This window comes from Gopherus evgoodei, chromosome 3, assembly GCF_007399415.2.
Source record: "Gopherus evgoodei ecotype Sinaloan lineage chromosome 3, rGopEvg1_v1.p, whole genome shotgun sequence".
NCBI classification, from domain to species: Eukaryota; Metazoa; Chordata; order Testudines; family Testudinidae; genus Gopherus; species Gopherus evgoodei.
The window spans coordinates 132180256-132205111 of NC_044324.1; the positions used below are offsets into that span (position 1 = coordinate 132180256).

A 24856-nucleotide genomic window follows, 5' to 3' on the forward strand; every position below is an offset into this window, starting at 1 on the left:
GAGATTAGTCAATCTAAACTTTAGGCCAGATACTGCAAAATTCCAGTCTTTGGGCTAGTGCATTATTGCTAGAAGACTATCTTTGAAGGCAATACATTATTAAAAATAAAGAGCATATTTATATTATTTACAAGGGACTTCATAATACATACATTTTAGACTGGGGCTTATGAAGTTGGTAACCAGGAACTTAATGAGTGAAAGAGGAACTGTAATTTTGAATATCTTGTTCTCATGGTGACGATAAATCCAGTACATTTCATCTCATACAGATATACCGACTGCCATTTGTCAAATATGCCTTTCCAACCTGATAGATACCATTATAGTCTGTAGCTTATAATTAAATGTTACTACCTATAATTATCTCAGCAATGCTGCAATGAGACCCCTGAAAAGCTGTGAACCTACCGTGTGTGCAAAAATTCTGTATCTATTATATAGACCAAATTTTGGCCCTTTGTCTCTTCTACAAACTTTGTTGTTTTAATTAAATTCAGCAATTATTATTGCAGCCAGATGGCATCAAATATCTCACATGATGATGTGTGTTGGGTTCTAACTTGGTCTTCGCCTGTGTTTAATTTGCAGCTGTGGTTGGTTTCATTGCTGGTGGTTTGGTGTTGCTGCTGCCTGAAACCAAAGGGAAAACATTGCCTGAGACTATTGAAGATGTAGAAAACTTGCATAGGTGAGTCAGGCGGCACATTCAGATTGTTCAAGCTGTTCATTTTTCTTTTTCAAAAGACTAAAAGAAAAAGCTACAGTGTAAATGTACATCCAGTGGCTGTCATTGAAATTATCATGGCATTGGTGGTGTAGTTACTGCAGTATACTTCTGAGTTCTAGGTATACGAATGCTGTGTAGATGGTGGCAAAGCTCATTTTGCATTCAGAAGGTAACTGTAGTGTATAATGGTGACCACTGTATTCCTGGTGTTTAATGGCCTTATGAAAAATGTTCAATTTTGACATCTCCAGCAGGTGCATCCATCCTGTCCCTCGTCCCAACACACCACAAAATCATGTGAAAAAAAATTTTTTTTTTGCGCTTTTATTCCAATGGTGATTCTTCCTAGGACTGGGGAGAAAAACAGGTAGATGGACATCGTGTTCTTAAAACAAAACAAAACACCATGCTGCTTCTAGTAATTCCTTATTAAAGCTTATAACAAATAGTTTTACCCATATTTAATGTTTATAAATACTGTAAATATTAAAATAGTGTGATCTATTTACATATGACTGATGGCAAGATTGTGACCTGGAATTTGCATTATGTACCCTCTCACTCCCTTGCAATGGCTACGCTGATCATGGGTAGCAGCACAGGAAGGAGAGCAATCTCCATGGGGCTGTTGCATCCCAACCTGGTGTAAGGGGACAGGATGGAGTTAGGGAGTAGGAGCCAGGGCTCTAGCCCTCGAATTTGCTGACGGGTGTAGTTCTGCTGGCATGCCAGGGGAAGGATTTTGTGCCAGGTATGGGTCTGGCACAAAGTATAGTTGGGGAAGAGGGTAGGCAGGTTGTAACACTGATCATCTTACTTAAAACCTTTTCCCGCCCGGAGCTATTTTGGGGTTGGCTGACTATCTGCTCCATCTCCAGAGCACAGCGTGTTAATTTAGGAACCTTCGACTTCGGTTTGTTGCACTGGGAAAACTCTACTTGCCAGGAATCTGAGAACAGCAAACATGGGCCATTGGTTGGACTTTGGATAGTAACATCAGTCTCTCAAACTCATTGCATGACTTGACTGAACAAATGCTGTTTGGGCAGGTCGGGGGAGGCTTTTTCCCCACCCTATAGAATAGAAAAAGATGAGTCCTTGTTATCAGCCACTGAGTGCAGTGATGTCAGGCAGCAATGTTTGTTGAGAGGGGTAGCAAATGTCAAGAGGAATAGACAGCTCATTTTCACAACATCAGAAGTCAGTGACCAGAAGTGCATATGAGGTTAGATGACCATTGAACCCATGGTGACATCTTAAGAATCAAATTAAATTTACTATACAAGGCACCTATATGAAGTAGCAAACAGTATGTGGTAAAACTAATATGTGCAGTTTAGCCTGTAAGCTATGCAATGTACTATGCTATTGCTGAATGTGTCCCTTCATCTAGGCAAAGTACCTAAGTACATGAGTGGTCCCATTGCAATCGACGGGGCTACACACAGGCTAAAAGTTTGGCTTATGCTTGTGTACCTTAGATAAAGCATTAAGTCAACAGTTGGTAGTATGTGCTTGATCATCCAACGAGAACAAAAAAACTGCAGGATATTCATCTCAAGTGAATTACAAACAGTGATGCTGAAGTTGAAAATTTTACCCAACAGCAAATATGCTAGTTCAAGTGTCTAAGTGATTTAGGAGCATAAGACCATTTTCAAAAGTGACTTAAGCACTTAAGAGCCAAATTCCAATTAGTCTCTTACTCCAAACTGCCTAAATCACTTTCTGAAAATGAGACTAAAACACTTCTGAAAATGTTGCCATTTTATTTAGCTGATCACTCGTGTTCTATGTTCCTGGGTATTGCATGCTCTTTTCTCACTTCATCATTGTCCTGATTCCCTTTTTGCTTTTGCTTCATCTTTGCAGGCAAGAAAATCCTAGGGGGAAAATTATCTACCTCCACGTGCAAACGCAAGAAATTGCACACTCCAAATGTGATCTGTCTTTGGCACAATAATACAAAGAGTTTTTAAATAACACGCACCGTAGAACCTTAATTCCTTTCATGCACCTCTGATCCCTGGTTCCACATACTTAAGGTTTTTTTTTCTACTTCATTGTCCAAAAGGCACAGCAAGCTACCAAGTACCTTCTTCCCTCTTACCGTTTTATAATGTATTTACATTTTAGGACAGTAGTTTTGAAACTTTTGGTTGCCAGTCACGTAGACAACACACGCATCTATTCAGATAATTGCATTGCCATCATCTCTGTAGTATCTGAGTACTTATTAATACCCTAAAGTAAAGTAATCTCTGTATGTCTACACTGCAATGAAATCCCAGGGTTAGTAGAACTTGAGTCAGCTGACCCATGTTAGAGAACTCTGGACTTGAAAGTCTACACTGGTTGATTAGTAATCCTACATTAAGATTTTTCTGGGGTTGAACCTGGGCCCTGGCATCCACACTGCAGCACACTGACCCAAGTCAAACCAACCATATCCCAAAGTCCCTACTGTCCTCCTGAAATGTGGCCACTCTAGCCCTTTGACTGTGGTGCACTGTGGGCAAACTTTATTGACCACTCTGTATGCTACTGAAAGTTTGAACAGCTCACCAATGCAACCTGCCGAGCAGTCATTTTGATCTTTGAGCTCCCAGCTACTGGAGCCAGCAAGATGGAGGAGGTGCCTTTTGACGAGCTTCTCCTTTTGCCTTCGCTCCTGTGTCAGGAAAGGGGCAGAGCTTTCATGAAGTGCTGGTGGATATTTCAGTGGTGTTTTCTGACTCACCAAAGGTACCTGATGGATGATGGATTTCGTGATGGAGCAAGAGGCGGCAGAGGAAGAAGAGTACCCTGTCTTGGCAGACCTGCAGTGGCAAATGCTCCTTAGTATAATCGGCATATTTGTTGATGCTCCCTATGTACACTGGTGCTTCTGGCATAGCCTGGTGGGATCACATCGTTATGCAGACCTGGAATGGCCAGCAGTGGATCTGGCTTGCTCCTACCCTCCAGTGTAGATGACGGCACCCTTGCTGGTCCAGAAACAGGTTGCTATAACCATCTGGAAGCTGGCTACCCCAGACTGCTACAGATCTGTTGCCAACCAGTTTGGTGTTGGAAAGATGACTGTGAGTAAAGTGCCTCAGGAACCACCATCACCAGTCAGGTGTGTGGTTTGCCCCAAGGTGGCGGAAACTAAATATAATCCTGAGGTAATTGCTGGCTTTGAGAGAATGGAGGTTCCTAACTGCACTGAGGCCATTGACTAACCGTTATCTAAGACTCCCACCCCCAATCCCAGTCCAGTTTACATTTCTGGTCTCAACTCTCAGTACATCCCTTTGGAAGCCCCATTCATTTCCTTTTCCCATTCTAGTCTCCCTGTTGGTTACTCCTTACTGAGTGTCCTGCTCATTCCATCTGCACAGCAACCACCTTCTCCATAAGACTGAGAGTCGCTAGAAGTGAACGGTTCAGACACCTCTCCAGAGTGCCCCATCATCAGTGTCTGTCTTAGATTCCAAGCACTTTGGGGCAGGGGTGGTTTTCATTCTGAGTCTTGTAGTGAGCCAAGCACACTGCTGGCACTAAACAGTTAATAACAACAAGCCAGGTGAGAAGAGGTTGCAGTTGAGCCTGAAGATTCCTGCTAAACTCCTTCTGGGCCTGGTGGAATTTGTAGTGTAACCTCGTCCCAGAGGAGTTGGCAATTGATGAAGTACAATGAGCTTGTTCTTGGTTTAGATTTGACTGGACTGCAATTAATTTTGAGATGTGTTATGAGTCCATGTAGGAGAAATCATGCCACCAACCTAACAAACCTGGTAACCTAGAAGTTTTCTAGTTTATTAATTTATCTAATGAGCACACGTAGAAAAGCTATGTGTGGCAAATAAAATGAAAGACATGCAATGAGAACAGTTGAGTCTGAGAGGAATAAATCAGAGTGCGAAGACCAAATGTAAAAATTCCTTCTTGGATTTGAATGTCTATAAATACAGCTGTATTGTAATAAAAACTGCATAGTACAGGTTCAGCATATGTAACTTCTTGGGGGTCACCTAGCAGTTCTAAGAATATTTACTTCCAGTCACAATTTCATGAGTGTGAAGGCAAAAGCATTTTCTGTAGTTCTGTGCTTGCACCCACTCAAATAATATATCTCCCCTTGGAATGTGGAAAGTCAATATCTATAATTGTATGCAATACAAAACCTGTCCCAGTTACAAGTGGCTTTATCTGCAGCATTGCTTTCCTGGTATCCAGCAAGCCTTTCCGGTCCAGGCTGGATTGTGACAAAATGACAGTTCTCACTAAGAATTCAGAGGTTTTCTTTTGTGGCGTTTTGGAATGTGACTTAAACCATATGAATTTCCCCTTTAAGTGAACAATGAATTCAACACCTTCTTTTTTAGTTATACTTGGAACTAGGATCCTGTTGCAGATATGCTGATTGCATTGGTACTTTGAGCAGAACTGGGCCATCAGTGTGCAGAACTATGAAGTGTGTATGTCAGGATATATAGTGTAGTCGTAGCCATGTTGGTCCCATGATATTAAAGACACAAGGTGATTGAGATAATATCTTTGATTGGACCAGCTTCTGTGGTGAGAGAGACAAGCTTTCGAACCACACAAAGTTCTGAGAGACCCAAAGAAGAGCTCTGTGTAAGCTTGAAAGCTTGTCTCTCTCACCAACGGAAGTTGGTCCAATCAAAGATATTACCTCACTCACCTTATCTTTCCATGTCATGGTATCACAACCAATCCATTGGCTAAAGTCAACAGGAAGACATCTTGTAATTACTGGTGTCTTCATGTTATCAGCAGTTAATGGAAATGAAAAGAGACTTTTCATAACCCCCTATCCAGTCAAAACCACTACGTAAGGACTACTACATAAAGACCTTTATCTCCTTCTCAGACACTACATAAGGATAGCAGGGAGAGGGAGATAAAAGTCCTCATGTTTCCGGGCATAAGCAGCCTCTAATAAATGGGAGTTAGGAAGAAACTGCTTCTGTAGGCCAGTTATTCCATAACTGCTACTGCATGGTTCCTTCCACTTCCCTTTGCAACATCTGGTGCCAGCCAATGTCAGAGAGAGGCTATTGGACAAGATGGATCACCACCTGATCCAGTCTGGCAATTCCTGTCTATATAAGTAGTTTAAAACCTGGAGTGACTATTTCATGCCCCTTAGTTCATATACATTACAAGGTGTCTGGTGTTTTTCAGCCAGGAAAAGGAATTTTAATGACCCTTTATGGATGAGAGATTCCATTTGTAGAGGGGGAGTTTAACAGTGTTTAATAACTGCTCTTCTAATTGCACTTGGTCAGACTGTTTTGCTAAATATAAGAGTTTAATAATCCTTTTAAAGCCCCTCGCCTCCAACATGTTTATAATATTTTGAAAGGAGTATGTTCAAAGGGCTGGAGATAGACCTGGAATGTGAGAAGGAACAGGGGTAATCAAAAGCCCTAAACTGCAGAAGAAAGTAATGTGGAGTAGGAGAATATTGGAGTGAACAGTGAATGTGGGCAGACCTGGAGGAAAGTGGAAATGGCAGAAGGTCAGAGGCATGGAGATGGGCAAAGAAGAGAGCAGAATAAATGTGTGCTGCCTCATTCAGCTCTTCCTACCTCCAGTTACAAGCCCATTTTTTTGTTGTTGTTCAGCTAAACTAACTGAAAACTAGATACGCTCAGGAAGCATTTGAATCTATACTGGTAAATTTCTTCATGCTGCATATTGTGAGTTGAAGCAGCCCTTCAGCTGTACTAGGAAGGCAATGGCTAAAATCCAGGTATTCCCCTCTGCCCCCAGTATCCGAATCCTGCACTTTTATCATTGCCAGTCCCAGGATTTGGGAAAACTGGGTGCAAGAACAAGGAGGAGGATGTTCGAATCTCTGTAATCTCCTCCCCAGCTGCTGGCTCTGGTGTGAAGTCTTCTCTGGTCTCCTAGCACTAGGTGGCAGCAGAGGCCAGGCTTCTTCAGTTCCCCTTCTAAAGAAGGCGGCAGAACAATTTTTCTGTCTAGGTTTTCATGTTGCCCTCTGGGTACTGTGGAGAATGAAGAAGTGCTAGAAACCTTCCCTGGGTCTCTTCTAGAAGCAGGGAATAAGCTAGTTCCAGACTCCTCTGGATTCCCTCTCTTGACCTAATGCAAGGGGGAAGTTCAGACTCAATTCACTGCAGGCTTGGGAGTTGGAATTCTCTTGATGGGACCCCCAACTCCAAGATAATGGACCGTTTCATCACACTTACCCATAAGGGAAGGCAAGCAAACCTTGCCCACCTGTGTGTCACATTGCTGCACCTGAGCTGTATTGTAGGGAAATCCTGGAAACAAAATAAACCTGATTGTGCAATCCTGGTGTAATGCAGAATCGCTGTAAGGCTGTGTGATTGCACCTGTGGGCCAGCCCCTGCAAAGAGCCCAAGTACTCTACCTCTGCAGAGAGCTGGTGATTATCCTGGAACTAAAGGCTGGAGACATTTGTCTAGTGATGTATGTGGATATGAACTCACTGTCAGGAGAAGCAGGGTTTGATTGACGGGTGTGGCATGGATGATAGGCTTAAAAACAGTTATCTCCCATGCAGACAGGGACGCTCTGTTACAATATGGGGAATCTTCAGGTCTAGCAGCAGTTATGTTACTAAGGGTATGGCTACACTGGAGAGTTGCAGTGCTGGTGGTGGGTTTACAGCGCTGCAACTTATTCACTGTCCACACTTGCAAGGCACATACAGCGCTGCATCTCCCTGGTTGCAGCGCTGGCTGTACTCCTGCCTGGGGAATAACGATTGCAGCGCTGGTGATGCAGCGCTGCTCCGCCAGTGTGGCCACCAAAAGCGCTGTAATTGGCCTCCAGAGTATTTGGAAGTATCCCAGAATGCCTGATCAGCCACTCTGCTCATCAGTTCGCACTCTACTGCCTTGGCCTAAGGTGACCCACCCTTTAAATGCCGTGGGAATTTTAAAAATCCCCTTCCTGTTTTGCTCAGCCAGGTGTGGAGTGCAATCAGAATCTTTCCAGGTGACCATGCCGCCACGTGCCAAATGAGCCCCAGCATGGAGCAATGGCGAGTTGCTGGACCTCATCAGTGTTTGGGGTGAGGAAGCTGTGCAGTCACAGCTGCGCTCCAGCCGTAGGAATTACGATACCTATGGGCAGATCTCAAGGGCCATGCCGGAAAGGGGCCATGACCGGGACACAGTGCAGTGCAGGGTTAAAGTGAAAGAGCTGCGGAGTGCCTATTGCGAAGCCCTTGAGGGAAACTGCTGCTCCGGTGCTGCCCCCACAACTTGCGGTTTTTACAAGGAGCTGGACTCGATACTTGGGGGTGACTCCACTGCCGATCCGACGACCACGATGGACACTTCAGAGCAGGAGGGGAGGGGGAGCAGGAAGGGGAGGAAACAGAGTGAGGGTACTGGGGTGGGGGTAGACACCCCGGAGTCCCAGGAGGCATGCAACCTGGAGCTCTTCTCAAGCCAGGAGGAAGGTAGCCAGTCACAGCAGCTGGTACTTGGTGAAGGACAAGCAGAGGAGCGGGTTCCCGGTAAGCGGCTTTTATTTTCAGGATGGAAATGTTTCAGGAGAGGAGGGAGCGTTAGGGCTGCATGCATGCATGCCTAGATGTGAAATAGCCCATTGGTGTGGTCTATCACATTGCGGTAATCGGCCTCGGTAATCTCTTCAAAAGTTTCAGCCAGAGCATGGGCAATGCCCTTGCACAAGTTTATAGGGAAAGCCACTGTGGTCCTTGTCCCAGTCAGGCTAACGCGTCCACGCCACTGTGCCGTGAGGGGTGGGGGGACCATTGCTGCACACAGGCAAGCTGCATAGGGACCAGGGCGGAATCCACATTGCTGTAGAAGACCCTCCCGCTCTTCCCAGGTGACCCACAGCAGCGAGATCTTCTAGGATTAACTCCTGTGGAAAATGTTGGGTGTAGGGATCGGTCCTGGCTGGCAGGCCACCAGAAACCGCTTCCTGCAAAACCCCCTTTTGCCACAGAATGCTGATTTGCCTCAGAATGCTGACTCCATATTATCACAAGATTAGGAAAGTACAGCACGCTCTGCCCACATGCAGCGGGTGAGGGGAAAGGGGGAAGAAAGAGTCCTCCACCAATGCGAAACAAGTAAACAAGGCTGTAAGCTATGCATGACGCTGTAACTGAAAGAATAAAAAGGTTGCCACGCCTCACGGCGGCGCTCTCTCCTGAACACACAAGCTGTCTGCGTCTGTTTCCTTCCCGCATCTGGTGACCCCGACGTGATTCCAGCCCTCCGTACCCACCGGCCGGTCGAGCCGTGGTGCACCACAGTGCGTCTTTGCGCACTCCCTCGTGAGTATGGGGGGGGACTTGTCCGTGCAACAGAAGGCTCATGCGAAAGAGCTGGTTAAGTTACTCAAGGTAACTGGTCGCATAACAGCAGCACAGCAACATGTGGAGGATTTACTCCATGTTATAGAGGTTAAGTGCCCTTGGTACCCCGAGAGAGGGTCTCTCGAGGTTTCTGACTGGCAAAAGATAGGCGAACGGCTTCGAAAAGAGCCATGAGCGCCCATCCAACACATCTTGCTGTGGCAACGCTGCGCAGAGGCAATCGGGCACTTGTGGAAGGAGGCGCCCCCGCTTGCCTCTCCCACCCCTACCCCAACTTCATCCCAGGTCACGGAACCTACATCCCCTTATCCTCCCCTTAGGGCGACGGCTCCCAGTCCTACCCTTTTTAATCCCCCATTACCGTCGCCTCTTTCTCCTTCCCCTTCGCCCTCGCCGACTCAGAGCGCGGTGCAAGCCGCTTTCCAGCAGGCGATAGCGACAGAAGCTTCCCCCTTGTTGGAGGAGTGGGAGGGAGAATTCCCAGCCCTTTATCCAGTTAAATATAGCTTGAACGCGGCCGGAGAAACACTTGCTGCACATAGCCCATTGCCGTTCAAGGTTATTAGCGAACTGAATAACGGGATTCGCCAATCCGGCCTTAAGTCCACTTATGTGGAGGGTCTCGTTGAGGCGCTAGGCACAATTTATACTATGATACCGACAGACTGGAAACACCTGTTCCGAATGATTTTATCTCCCGCCCAGTATTGTGTGTGGGACAGTGAGTTTCAGGCTGCAGCATTGGCCTGCTCCTCTGCGGAAAACATTCCTGACCAAATTTATGGGTCAGGACAGTTCGCGGAGGTGGATGCGCAACTGCAGCTCCCGACAGAATCCTTCAAACGCACCGCACTCTCCGTCATGCGAGCGTTTCGTCGCGTTCCCGCGACTGGCAAGCCCTTGTCGTCATTTACCAGTATTAGACAAGGGTCTTCTGAGCCATTCCATCAGTTTGTAGATAGATTAAAAGAAGCCATTGCCCGACAAATTGATAACCCAGAAGCCCAAGAAGAACTCATTCGTCGGCTGTCGGCAGAGCAAGCTAATGCCGATTGTCGCCGCATTCTCCAAGCAGTCATTCACCGCGCGCAGTACTCTTTGGCGGACATGATCCAGGCTTGTGCCGAGGTGGGGACACAGACCCACGCCATGGCGTTGCTTGCCGGAGCCTTGCGCGCCAGCAGCAAACCTCTGGGCAATTGTTTTAATTGCAACAAGCTGGGCCATTTTCGCCGGGAGTGCCGGGCGCCGGGGGGAGGAGCTAGCCGCGAGCGGGGACAACCACCAGGAGGAGGGGGTGGAACCCGCCCGAACAAAAAATGCCCCAAGTGTAACAAAGGCTTCCATTGGGCTAATCAGTGCCGCTCTACCCCCTCGGGAAACTCCCAGTCGGGCTCCCCTCGGGCCCCGGTCTAACCGAGGGAGAGAGCGGTTTCCCTCCCCCTGCCACCTCTGGCAGTGCGGGTATCGATCTGGAAAACGCACAAGACATGAATTCTCAGCTCCCCGGGGAGGTACTCCTAATGCCCACTCAACTTCGGGGCCCCCTCCCTCCTGGAACGGTGGGGCTTGTGCTCCCCCGTTCTTCCGCTCACTATAAAGACATTATGACTGTCCCAGGGGTCATTGATGCTGATTATACTGGCACCATCTATGCCCAATATTGGGGGCAGCTTCCGCTGTCCCTTAAGAAAGGGGAGTCCTGGTCCCAATTGTTGTTGCTTCCTTACCATTGTCCCGCAGTTTCCCTACAGGAACGTACAGGGGGATTTGGCTCCACACGCGCTGACCCCCTGCAACCCACCACCGACGGAAAGGTAACACCTGACCCAATTTACCACCCTCAGGTCGCCGCCGTGCTCCAGCACATACACAGTCGTAAGCCTACCTGTTCTTATCAGATCCACGGTAAGGTTTTGACGGGGCTCTTAGACACTGGGGCTGACGTCTCAGTGATAGCAGACAAGGAGTGGGACCCTTCCTGGCCCTCCGAAGTGGCCCCTTCGGTGTGGGGTGTTGGAGGTAGCCAAGCCTCCAAACGAAGTAGCAACTGGCTACCAGTGGTGGACCCTGCCACACAACTAACAGTGGCTCAAATTAAACCCTGTATCCTTCCCATTGGGTTTAACCTGTGGGGCCGAGATCTCCTTTCTCAGTTAGGAGCTACGCTTGTACTTCCTTAAACTTATGCACCCGTATCACAATCATTATTACAACGAAAGCTGGCCTCCAACCGACATTTATACGGCTCTTGTTAGCCCCCTCCTCAACACTGGCATACACTGCGACAACTCCAATCCAGCTGCACAAAATGCCTATAGAGTAATATGTGACCCCTCTTACCGTAACCGGTTGTTTGTCCGACGCTCTTATTCACAAACTTCCTGCCCTGCGGCCCTTCGCCCATTTCTGTATATTCGACAAATAGGAGGCCACTTTGAAGTATATTTTATACTCACCAACCCCAGCCAGCCGCCTGCGGCGTTTTATGAGGAGGAGTATGGCGAGGACCGTGACTGGTGCCTAGCCTTAAGTGCCCTACCTCCCGACTGGGAACAGTTGGACCACCTTTATCGTGAATTCTTTTTCTATCCACCCCTTTAGTTAAGGTAATTTTCTCTGCCTTCATATGGCAGCTGCTTCCACCGCCTTAGCCCTCTCATGGAAACCTCATTCCCCTGTTTGGGTGGAACAGTGGCCCCTTCCCGCCGAAAAGCTGGCTGCACTCAATGCCTTAGTTCAGGAACAATGTACAGCCCGACACCTTGAACCCACCACCAGTCCCTATAATACTCCTGTTTTCGTAATAAAAAAGAAATCAGGAAAATGGCGGCTATTACATGATTTGCGAGCCATTAATAAAATCCTAGAGCCCATGGGCCCCCTGCAATGCGGCTCCCCAAATCCAAATCTTATCCCCCAAGGTTTCCAATTGGCTGTAATCGATTTAAAGGATTGCTTCTTCTCCATCCCGCTCCAAGACCAAGATAAAAAGTATTTTGCTTTTACAGTTCCTGTCCTTAATAATTCTTGCCCAACCCAACGTTATCAGTGGACTGTTCTCCCTCAAGGCATGCTTAATAGCCCCACCTTGTGCCAGCATTATGTAAACACTGCCCTAACCCCCTTTCGGCAAAAGTTCCCCTCTCTCCTTGTTTACCATTATATGGATGACATCTTGGTCGCCGCCCCTGTCCTCCCAAAGGAGTGGCTTAGTCAATTAACCTCTTCTCTGCAAAGTTATGGGCTACAGATTGCCCCTGAAAAGGTTCAGCTTCATGAACCCTTTCAATATTTGGGCCATAAGCTTCATGCCACCTACTCCGTACCAATCCTTCCTTCTCTTCACCTTCCCAACCCTGTCACTTATGTGGTTTTACAACAACTTTTGGGAGCTATTAATTGGCTCCGCCCCTATTATCAAATTACCACTCAAACACTGCGTCCCCTCTTTATGGCCCTCACTCAAGGTAAACATCCCTCAGATCTTATTACCCTTTCTACTGAACAATTGGCTGTTTTAACTGCATTAAATCAGCTTTTAGCCCAACGCTGGGTGGATCGTGCCTGCGAGAATGTGCCACCAAAGTTAATCTGTCTCTGTGACACCCTGCAGCCCTGCGCCATTGTGGCTCAGGAGCCTGCTGCTGCCCCGCTACATATTCTTGAATGGCTCTACCTCCCACATTCTCCTCCTAATACCTTGTCCCCCTTGGAGCTCATGATTGCTCAGCTCATTACCAAAGGCCGACACCGTTGTCGTGCCCTTTTTGCATTAGATCCTGTGGAAATTGTCCTTCCTCTCCCATTGCGCAGCACTGAATCAGCCCTTGCTTTTTCTGATGCCCTCCAACTGGCTTTAGCAGGTTTTGTGGGTTCTCTTTCCTATCACACTAGCAAGGACCCCCGCTTACATGCCATTCGTCACCTTCCCACTGTGTTTCGTAACCTTTGCCAACATACCCCTATAACTAACGCACTTACAGTTTTTACTGATGGCTGCCCCACCCGTGGTGTGGTTTCCTGGCGTTCTGACGCACAATGGCATTCAAAATTTACTACTCCCCAAACCAGCCCTCAGCGAGCGGAACTTGCTGCTCTCTGCTTAGCCTTTTCTCAGTTCCCCAATATTCCACTCAATGTTATTACAGACAGTCTTTATGTTGCAAATGTTGGTACTGCTATAGCCGGAAGTTATGTTACTCCACTCATGGAGCGGTCACTCCTTGCCCTTTTCCTTACCCTCCAGCAATTGTTACGTGCCCGGACCCATCCATTCTTCATTGCACATATCCGTAGCCACCTTCCCCTCCCCGGAACGTTATCTGAAGGCAACGCTTATGCTGATGCACAAGTGCGCATTTCCTGGGTTCACTCCCCTACCTCCAGCCACGCCTTTCATCATCAAAATGCTAAAGCGCTTGCGCAACAATTTTCCATTCCATTGGATGAAGCTAAGGCTGTTGTCCAACAATGCCCGCAGTGTTCCTCCCTTCATTCCTACCCTCCCACTGGCGTTAATCCCCGCGGCCTCGGCGCCAATCAGCTCTGGCAAATGGATGTCACCCGTTTTCCCCCTTTTTCCCCTTGGAATTTTCTTCATGTTACTGTTGACACTTACTCAGGTTACCTTTGGGCCACACCCCACAAAGGAGAACGTGTTCGACACGTTATCAACCATTTTGTTCGTTGCTTTTCTGTTATGGGCATCCCAGCCAAGCTCAAAACAGATAATGGGCCTGCATATTGTTCTCAACAATTCGCTGCATTTTGCTCCCGTTGGGGCGTTGTGCACACCTTTGGCATCCCCTACAATTCACAGGGCCAGGCCATTGTAGAGCGTGCTAACCGCACCTTAAAAACAGCCCTCCTCCAACAAAAAACAAAAGAGGGAATTCCGCCCACCTTGCCAGACAAGGAGGAGTGGTTAGCACACGTTTTATACACAATCAATCATTTAAATCTTGTTTTTGATGGTACCCATTATGTTTCCCGCTTACAAAAGCATTTTAGGTGCAAGGAGGAACTCCCCGCCCCGAAAGTGACGTATCGGCAACTCCCCGGCACTACGTGGAGTGCCCCAGTTCCGCTGATAACCTGGGGGCGGGGATACGCGGCTGTCAGCACACCACAAGGACCGGTGTGGGTCCCAGCTCGTTACATACGTCCGTGGAAGGAGGACCCCACCAGCGACCCACAGCATGGCGTGGCACCAGGGCCTTAACAACCCTATTCCCAACTTTAATTCGTTAGTGACCACAACAGTGACTCTGTCTCACGAGCGACGCCGTGGTCCACCCAATGCTCCAGTGACGTGGGGGCAAATAAAGTCTCTCTCCCGGCAAGCTGAACACCTGCTAGAACAACAAGATAAGGAGAAGTCCCCAGAAAATTTGTTGCTTGCCCTTATTACTTGTTTGCATGCTAATTCTTGTGTCTTACTGAGCATAATATTTGTTGTTTGTCTGCCCTTGGGGTCTGAGGCAGCAATGCATCCCCCCTATTCCCCAGCTACCAATGTATGGGAGGTTCTGGCTCTTTCTATTAATCGTACTGATTTTTGCCTTTCCCAGCAAACAGCAGTAGGACAATTACTTGGTACATGCCTTATCCCAGTTTGCCATGATGCCAATGAAATAGAAAATAGTACCTGGTTTTACTCCAGCTTAGAAAGCAACACCACAATTAAGAATTTGAGCTTCTCAGCCTATCATAATTGGGGACCCCAGTCCCAACGCCTTCCAGATGGGGCTGTTCAGTTGCTTACCCCTTATGTTGCTGATTTAAATGCTAGCTGTGCACGTATGACCAATTGCACAGCACACACCTGTGTCACTCTCCCTGCCACCCCCCTTAATTGTTCCAGGCCATATAATATTTCTTATCTCTACAAGCACATAAAATTGCCCCCTGGGTGGTTCTGGACATGCACTGACCGAACCTTTAATTACATCCCAGCTAATCTTACTGATGGCACCTATTGCTGCATCAGCCGCCTGTCCCTTATTCTTCTTCCCCGGTCTGAACATAGACCACGAGCAAAGCGCTCGTACACTCAGTTGTCAGCTGATTGCGACTCCAAAGTCGATCTCCTGTCCAAAACCGAATATGTGGCCCTGGCTGCCTCCTTGGTTGGTATACCTGGCTTAACAATTATGAATAGTAAAAATCTTAATCGGTTAGCCTGTTCAGCAGCTAAAGCTGTTAATGCCACGTCCATTGCAGTGGCATTGCTTAATGAGGAACAAACGCAATTACGCCATGGCATTTTGCAAAATAGAGCTGCTATTGATTATCTTTTGCTTCTGCATCATTATGGTTGTGAAAAAGTTAATGATATGTGCTGTTTTAATATTTCTGATCATTCTCATGCTATTGAAAATCAATTAGCCATTATTAAGAATCTTACTGCTCAAATTCAAATTAACAGTGACCCATTTTCCTCCTGGTGGGACTGGCTATCTAGCTGGCTGCCAGGATGGGGTTGGTTACATCAGTTAATAACCTATGGAGGACTCTGCCTTTTATTCCTCGTACTCGCCTGCTGTGGCATTCAGTGCATCCCCTCCTTAATTTCGTTATGCACCCAAGGGTGCCCATGGTCCAAACAAACGTCTGCCCTCTCCTTTTAAAGAAAAGGGGGAGATGTAGGGATCGGTCCTGGCTGGCAGGCCACCAGAAACCGCTTCCTGCAAAACCCCCTTTTGCCACAGAATGCTGATTTGCCTCAGAATGCTGACTCCATATTATCACAAGATTAGGAAAGTACAGCACGCTCTGCCCACATGCAGCGGGTGAGGGGAAAGGGGGAAGAAAGAGTCCTCCACCAATGCGAAACAAGTAAACAAGGCTGTAAGCTATGCATGACGCTGTAACTGAAAGAATAAAAAGGTTGCCACGCCTCACGGCGGCGCTCTCTCCTGAACACACAAGCTGTCTGCGTCTGTTTCCTTCCCGCAGTTGGGAGGCTGTTCAGTGTAGATGCCCCCTGCAGCAGTTTGCTTTCCCCAACGCACAGAAACCCTTACACATCCCTGAGGCAATCAGTCCCCCTTACTCACCATTTCGGGGCTCCTGTGGGTTATGTGCACTCTTTGGTATGGGAAAAATATGCTAAAGTGAAGACTGTAAACTCCTTTACTGTGTGGGAATAACTGTCTGGGTGAGATTATAAACAATGCAGCCTCTGTTAACTGTTGCTATTTTTGCCTTTTGAAAAGTGTCCTTGACTACTCGACTGCCCATATCATCCACTGCTCAGAGGCTACAAAACCTCAGGAAGAAGCCTCGAAAAAGCAAAGCAGACATGCTGAAAGCAGTTATGGATCACTCTGCCAGAGAGAGTAAAAAACTGCAGGACTGGAGGGAAAGGGAAAGCAGGCTCTGCCAGAGAAACTCAGTGGCTAAGAAGAAAAGCACAAAACAGCTGATAAGCATCCTGGCGCACCAAGTGGACTCTATCCAGTCACTCGTAGCCATGCAGGCAGAGCACTACAGTGCAGGCCCCCCACCGTCCCAAAGCTCTTTCCCTTGTGCCCCAATGTCAGCTCCAAACCCCCTTCCCCAGCATCCAGGTTCTTACCACCACCAGCTGCCCCCAACACCTGTACGTTCACCAACCAGCCCTGAGAACTACAATCCTTACCCTCTGCACTCAACCCCCATCACCATGCAGTATTTTCATCCTGAAGTGCAGCAGTCATTGCACAGCACTCCAGACAGGACATATTCAAACCTGTGACTGTACAGTTCACCATCCCACTCCCCTGCTATTTTAGGTTCCCAAAATGTTGTGTCTGTCAAAGTTATTTTCTTTTCAATAAATGAATTCTTGGCTTTGAAAACAGTCTTTATTATTGCAGAAAGTGAAAGATACCTTAGCCCAGGAAAGAAACAGGCACTGCAAATCATTTTAGGAAAAACAGATTCCTACTAACATTGTAACCACTGCACTTCACTCCCGTGCAAGGCACCAAACATTACTGTTGGTTTTCAGCCTCAAATTCCTCCCTCAAGGCATCCCTAATCCTTGAAGCCCTGTGCTGGGCCTCTCTGGTAGCCCTGCTCTCTGGCTGTGCAAATTCAGCCTCCAGGCATTGAACCTTGGAGATACATTCCTGACTGAATGTTTCACCCTTCCCTTCACAAATATTATGGAGGGTACAGCACGCAGATATAACCGCAGGGATGCTGCTTTCCCCCAAGTCTAGCTTCCCATACAGAGATGGCCAGCACCCTTTTAAATGGCCAAAAGCACATTCCACAGTCATTCAGCACCGGCTCAGCCTGTAGTTGAACCGGTCCTTGCTCCTGTCAAGCTTCCCTGTATACGGTTTCATGAGCCATGGCATTAAGGGGTAAGCGGGGTCTCCAAGGATCACAATGGGCATTTCAACATCCCCTACTGTGATTTTCCGGTCTGGGGGAAAAAAGTTCCAGCCTGCATCTTCCTGAACAGGCCACTGTTCCAAAAGATGCGTGCATCATGCACCTTTCCAGGCCAGCCTGTGTTAATGTCAATGAAACGCCCACAGTAATCCACAAGTTCCTGGAGAACCATAGAGAAATACCCCTTCCGATTAACGTACTCGGATGCTAGGTGGGGTGGTGCCAGAATAGGAATATGCGTCCCATTTATCGCTCCTCCACAGTTAGGGAAACCCATTTGTGCAAAGCCATCCACAATGTCCTGCACGTTCCCCAGAGTCACGGTTCTTCTTAGCAGGATGCGATTAATGGCCCTGCAAACTTGCATCAACATGATTCCAACGGTCGACTTTCCCACTCCAAACTGGTTCGCGACCGATTGGTAGCTGTCTGGAGTTGCCAGCTTCCAGATTGCAATAGCCACCCACTTCTCCACTGGCAGGGCAGCTCTCAATCTCGTGTCCTTTCGCCGCAGGGTGGGGGCGAGCTCAGCACACAGTCTCATGAAAGTGGCTTTTCTCATCCGAAAGTTCTGCAGCCACTGATTGTCATCCCAGACTTCCATAACGATGTGATCTCACCACTCAGTGCTTGTTTCCCGAGCCCAAAAGAGGCGTTCCACGGTGCTGAGCATTTCGGTGAATGCCACAAGCAATTTAGTGTCAGACGCGTCAGGCGACTCTATATCGTCGTCGGACTCCTCACTGTCACTTTGGAGCTGAAGAAATAGTTCAACTGCCAAACGTGATGTGCTGGCGACACTCATCAGCAAAGTCCTCAGCAGCTCGGGCTCCATTTCCCACAGAAATCGCGCTGCACAGAAACCGTTGGGAGACTCACAATGGCGCCAAACGTGGATGGAAAAAAACTGACTGCTGGGATGTGAAGCGATGCATCATGGGGCGTTGGAACTGGAAGCGGAATGACCTGCACCCTTCCGTACCCTTCCCACAACCCACGGTGCCAAAATGGGACAAGTGCTCTGTGGGATAGCTGCCCATAATGCACCACTCCCAACAGCGCTGGTAGCCGTCAGTGTGGCCACACTGCAGCGCTTTCTCTACACGGCTGTACGAAGACAGCTGTAATTCCCGGTGCTGTACAGCTGTAAGTGTAGCCATACCCTAAGTGAACACTAGCAGCATGTATACTCCAGTCCTAGGGCAGGTACCAGTGCAAACATTAGATGGCTTCTAAAGACTCTCTTTGCCTTTTGTTTAAACTTTCTACTTGTTGTCTACAGGGGATGTTTTAAATCCTTTTAACATGGATGTGCTGGGTGGGGGCCTCATTTGCTCAAACTTTTTTTTGATGAAGAGGGATTTCTTGAATAGCCCTTTTCCTGAAGAACAGTAAGTTCTCGCACACAGTGTGAATGAAGAACAATGCTGGTTTTTTTGTTTGGTTGTTTGTTTTTTTGGTCTGAGTCACACATCCCGTCGGGCCTAAATTGTGGCTCAGAGTTGGGAGTGATCAGAAGGGAAACACCCATGTGAGATGATGGATGTGATCAGAATCATGTACAGAAGGAGAGCAATGCTTGGGTTTACAGTACCAGGGTGTATGGGGGATCCTTCAGACTCAGAAGCCCTAGTGCCATGATTTTCCAACTAGAGATCTTTTGTGGCCCATCTCTCTCGTAGTCCTGATCTCACAGCTCTCCTGTGGTACCTATAATGCAGGATTATGTGCAACAGTAATATTAGGAAAATAATGAGGTTAGATGAGCATGAACTTTCTTTAATGCAATGGGAACAGCTTCTTGGTACCGTAAACCCATCTCCATCTGGTGTCTGTCTCCTCTCCTCAACCGGATGCCTTTACATTGGTCAGTAATGACTCGCCAGTTTTCCTGCAGCCTCTTCTCTGCTCTGTTCTCTCCACTTTACACTTTGGCTCTGTGTATTCCTGTTTGTCCTCCAATTTTTGTGTTCTCTGCATAGTTGATCCTGGTGGGATTTCTAGGCAATAAAGGCTTGAGGATACCATGCAGGATTGGAGAGCTGTTTATTTTTGTAATAGTTGGCCTACAAATAGCCTCTGGAAACTCTAAGGCCATGTCTACACTAGGGAGCTTACCGCAGTACTGGTGCAGCTGCACTGCTGTAAGATCACTCCTGTAGCCTGTCACGGAGTCCCCGGGCGATGCTCTGGAACAGCTCCCCACAAAGCCAGTCAGGACTTTGGGGAGCCTCCTCTCCCTTGGAGCAGACTTGTTCAGGGCAAGAAGCTCACACGTCTTCACCTCCTGGGTCTCTCCTTGGAGCATTCAGCATCCTCTGCCCCTAAGTGCGCTTCTCACAGCGGGCCCACCCAGGCGGGGTCCTGGGGAAGCCACAGGGTCCTGCACCCCCACTTTGCAGTCAGACATGACTCTCAGCCAGCCAGTAAAACAGAGGTTTATTCGATGACAGGAACAGGGTCTAAAACAGAGCTTGTAGATACAGCAAACCGGACCCCTCAGCTGGGTCCATTCTGGGGGCAGTGAACCAGACCCCCACATCTGCCCTCAGCCAGCTCCAGACTAACAACCCCCTCCAGTCCCTCCTGTCTGCTTAGCTCCTTTCCTGGGCCACAAGGTCACCTGATCACTTTGTCTCCAACACCTTCAGTTGGCACCTTTGCAGGGGAGGGGCCCAGGCCATTAGTTGCTAGGAGACAGAGTGCCAGGTATTTAGGTGCACTGGCCCTTTGCTCTGCCAGATACTTAAGAACTGCCTAGGGGACACTGAGGCACCAACCTAGTATTCATAGAAAACATTAAGAACATTTCTAGTTCATCACATAGCCGCTCTATGCCGAGGGGAGAGAGCTCTCCTGCCGCTGTAATACAACCACCTCTATGAGCAGCAGTAGCCGTGGCAGCAGGAGATTGCATGCTGCCGCTTATGCTGGTGAAATGTATGTCACTCGGGGGAGGGCTGTATTTTTTTCACACCCCTGAACGACATAGATATTGCCAGTGTAAGTGGTAGTGAAGCCACGGTCTAAGTGTCCTGGATTGAGCTAGAGCTAGTAGTAATGATCAGTGGTGGAAGGCAGATGTGTCACAGATGCAGCTCTGAGAATGATAACCAGTGGTCTGTTGTCCTAAGGACGTGTAGCAAGTATTAAAGCAGAATAAAGAAATGATGACAGTAGATGGTTTATATCATATAAATGTTCTGTCCTCAGTCTATTAATGCACCATCAAAAGCAGGCCATGGGAGAAGCAGCTCTTTAACTTAATTTGGTGCAACTTCTGTTGTTAAAACATGCAGGTAAATCACTTCTTTTTTGTGCTTTCTTTGTCTGTGGAAACAAAACAGAAAAGGCAATTGGGAGGAATAAGGAAAAGAACAGGTGCTACCCCAAGGAACAAAAAGAATAACCAGCTAAAAAGATGCGTATCTTCTACTCTGATTAGATTAAATGAAAAACTAGTTTGTGGCTGGCAAATTTAAAAAAATGAATCTTTGAATTCTTTTCCAAACAGAAGAACTAACCTGCAAAGGAATCAGGTTGCTCTAAGGCCCCATTGCATTCTCTATTTCATAGCAAAATACTGATCTGTTTTTATAAGAAACAACCAAGGGCTAGTCATTTAAAGGACTGTAAGTTTGCACCAAGTTGTAAAGAATGTGTTCAAACTACCCAGCTATGCTAGTACATCTTTTTCCAAGCTCTGCTGTGACTGCTTTGGAGTACATATTGTATGCAATTAAATATGGATTGGTGGAGAAAAGTGTTTTAACAGTGATTTGTGATACAAGACAACAAAATGCAGGAAATGCCAACTGAGGACTGACATGCAGCATAAATGCCAGAGTTATCAATAGCGTGTTGGCCTTTACTTTCTGGTTTTCCTCCATTTTGCTGGTGTTACCACCAAACTTTTATTTATTTTAAGCAGTATTTTGTGTTTGAGAAAAATAATTCCCTAGGACATTTTTATAAAGCATAGATTTTTATCTAGAGTTCTGTCTGAGCAAAAATATATGCAAGTAGAACAGATTTTTTGTTTTGTCTGTTATATGGCACAAAGTTTTTTTTAACAGGGTGATTTAACATTGGAACAAGCAGACAAAGGTTGTAGTGGAGTCTTCATCTCTTGAGGCCGTCAAGACTAGATGCCTTTTCTGGAAGATCTGCTTTAGCCAAACACAAGTTACTGGGCTCAATAGAGAAGTAATTGGATGAAATTCCATGGCCTCTGATACACAGGGCCTCAGACTTAATGATCTAATGGTCCTGTCTTGTCGTGAAATTTATGAAAAATCATGATAAAAAGTAGCTCCAGCCAGGGCCAGCCTTAGGATTTATGGTGCCCTAGGCGAGATTATTAAACTGGTGCCCCTGTGCCTGATCTGCTCTTAGCAACACAAACATAAGCTTACAGTATTGGAAAAATTGCCACATTCACGTTATTAAAACCAGTTTAACTTAATTAAGCACACTGTAATGCTGATGGACTAGCACTAAAGAAGCAGCACTATAGAAAAAATTCTGATGACAGAATGATGCAATTTTTTTTTTAATTTATCAAAATTTTATTGGAAATTTATATGAAGAGGTATTGAAACAAAGATTTGTTTTTAATTAAAAGCAATCTTTCTGGCTTTTTTGGCTGCAAAATCAGTAATAATGTCATCATATGACAAAGACAAAGTCGTGTCTTGTTCGATTGCAAGAATAGCAAGACCAGTTAAGCGTTCCTGACTCGTAGAGCGGAGATAGTTTTTAATGAGCTTTAGTTTTGAGAAACTCCGTTCTCCTGACGCTGCTGTTAGAGGAATTGTCAGTAGAATACGAGTGGCAATGTACACATTAGGATATATGTCAACAAGTTTGCGGGTATGAATAAACTGTACAATGTCCATCACCGATTTTGCATGTGGCAACATTGATGACAGTGTACTCAATTCTTTGTACAGTTCAAGTCCATTTAAATCAAAACTATCACTGTGCTTCAGGAGGCTCTCTAGGTTCTTGCACTTTGTCATTAGTTGCTCTTGTTTTCCTATTTCGTTGAATTTAGTTATGTCATACAAAAATCCAAACTGTTCATGGTGTACTTGCAAGGTATTAAACCTTTCATCAACAACAGATACTGCTTTATCCATCACAACATTAAAAAATTCAACCTCAAATTTCTTTTCTGGATCGTCTATGGGCATGATCTGCTGTACAGATTCTTCACAAAGAAGTGTCCCTGGCCTTTTTAACTCATATTAATTATGTATTTACTTTATGAAAGTTGGAGAAAACATTGTGAAAACATAAAACATTGGCTGCCCAACTTCTGGGCTGGCAAAAGTTATACTGACTCACAGGGGAAAAAAAAAAGCAGAAGAATCTTAGTACAACATATGGTCACTCTATACCAGGGGTCGGATCGGGAACCTTTCAGACGTGGTGTGCCAAGTTCACTGTAATTTAAGGTTTCTCGTGCCAGTAATACATTTTAATGTTTGTAGAAGTTTTCTCTCTGTCTATATTATATAAATAAACTATTGTTATTATCTGAGGTCTTGGCCACCGGTCCTGCTCAGGCCACTGCTAGCTGAGTAAATGAAACCCCAAACCGGCAGCGGGCTGCTGGCTGGAACCCTAGACAAGGATCCCAGGCCCTGCTCAGCCTGCTGCTGGTCTGGGGTTCTGACCACCAACTCCTGCCAGCCAGGATCCCGGCCGCCAATCCCCCCCCTCAGCCCACTACCAGCCTGGGATTCTGCTCACCCAGGCTGGCAGGAGGCAGAGTGGGGCTGGCGGCTGAGCTCCTGACTGGCAAGGGGCCGGCAGCCAGAACCCTGGAGTAGCAGTAGGCTGAGTGCTGCTGGTACCCCAGACTGGCAGCAGACTGAGCCACTCAACCCCCCATCGGCCCTGCTCAGCCCGCCACCAGCCCACTCAGCCCACTGCCGGCTGAGTGAATGGAACCCCAGGCTGACAGCAGGTTGAGTGGTTCAGCTGGCCTGCTCAGCCCACTGCCAGCCTGGGGTTCCTTGGGAGTCCCCAGGCCAGCAGCAGGTGCTGAATGGGGCCGATGGCTGGTATCCCAGCTGGCAATAGGGCAGCAGCTGGAACCCCAGAGCAGTGATGGGCTGAGCCACTCAGCCTGCTGCTGCATACCATCAAAAATCAACTCACCTGCCACCTTTTGACACATGTGCCGTAGGTTGCCGACCCCTGCTTTATACACTAGTAAGGAGATGAGCATATTACAGTTGTTGGAGGGCTCTTATCAGGAGTAACAGGCTATAGGAAAGTCAGTCAATGTTTTTTGTTTCTCTGATGAAAACTGGCCCACTCCCTGCCTCAAACCAAACCTGTCACTAATAATTGTCAACAACTTAATTTTCTGTTTTTGTCTAAGATATTGATTTTTTTTTTAAATATTGAAATTGGATTCAGGATTGTTAGCAAGAATCTTTGGCAAACAAAGTTGTTAAATGACAATCTAAATGGCAACACAGTACTGCTTTCATGCTTGGCTCACCCCCCAGCCCGCTGGTCCAATAGCTGCAGTAGAGGAGGAGATAGGTGGAAAACTGCAGGACCCCAAAATCCACCTCTTGGGGTGCAGAGTGGCAACAGCAGCAGCAAACCCTCAGGTCTAATCACACGCCAATGGGCACCACCACCAGCCTTATGGACCATGGTGAAGTTAGCACAGCATCTGATCTCAGGGACAGGGCACTCATGGAGCCACAGCAGCTCATCCTGCCCTATGCAGCTCCCCCCGGATGAGATGGATAGCTGGCAGCTGCCAGCCCAGGGGAGAGGCGCTCCCCAGCTAGGGTGGCCAGATCCAGATGTCCTGATTTTATAGGGCCAGTCCCGATATTTGGGGCTTTGTCTTATATAGGCACCAATTACCCCCACCTAGAGTGACCAGACAGAAAGTGTGTAAAATCAGGACAGGGATGGGGGGGTGGGGTAAAAGGAGCCTATATAAGAAAAAGACCCCAAAATTGGGACTGTCCCTATAAAATAGGGATATCTGCTCACTCTACCCCAATCCCGATTTGTCACACATCTGGCTAACCCCATCCAAACCCTGTGTGACATTCCATTTCTGGCTGCCTGCCCAGGAAGTGAGTTACTTTCACTTTCATTCCTCAGCAGGCAGCCAGCCTCCCCTCCCCCCACCTACCCCCAGCACCTCACCCAACCCAGCCCTGATGGAGGGGAGGGAGAAGAGAGAGAGGGGTGCTCCTGGGGAGGAGGGAGAAAGGAGGGGGTGCTCCCTGAGGCAGGGGGGAGAAGAATGGATGTTATGGGAGACAACAAAGGATACTGGTTCCAGAGCCACAGCCTCACCTGACCTCAGCCGGGGGGAAAGAGTCACACTCACA

General features: G+C 47.3%; 1 protein-coding gene and 1 pseudogene across 1 annotated transcript in view; one reads left to right on the forward strand and one right to left on the reverse strand.

Annotated features, from left to right (window-relative positions):
• The window catches only part of LOC115648700, a 36898-nt pseudogene extending 31650 nt beyond the window's left edge, over nt 1-5248 (forward strand).
• Nucleotides 5249-20237: 14989 nt separating this feature from the next.
• Nucleotides 20238-24856, reverse strand: part of LOC115647547 (solute carrier family 22 member 2-like) — a 34765-nt gene continuing 30146 nt past the window's right edge. Inside the window, exon 11 of the mRNA XM_030554263.1 lies at nt 20238-20810. Within this exon, the coding sequence (XP_030410123.1) occupies nt 20744-20810 (67 nt within the window). The 3' untranslated portion in view covers nt 20238-20743. The remainder of the gene's footprint in view (nt 20811-24856) is intronic.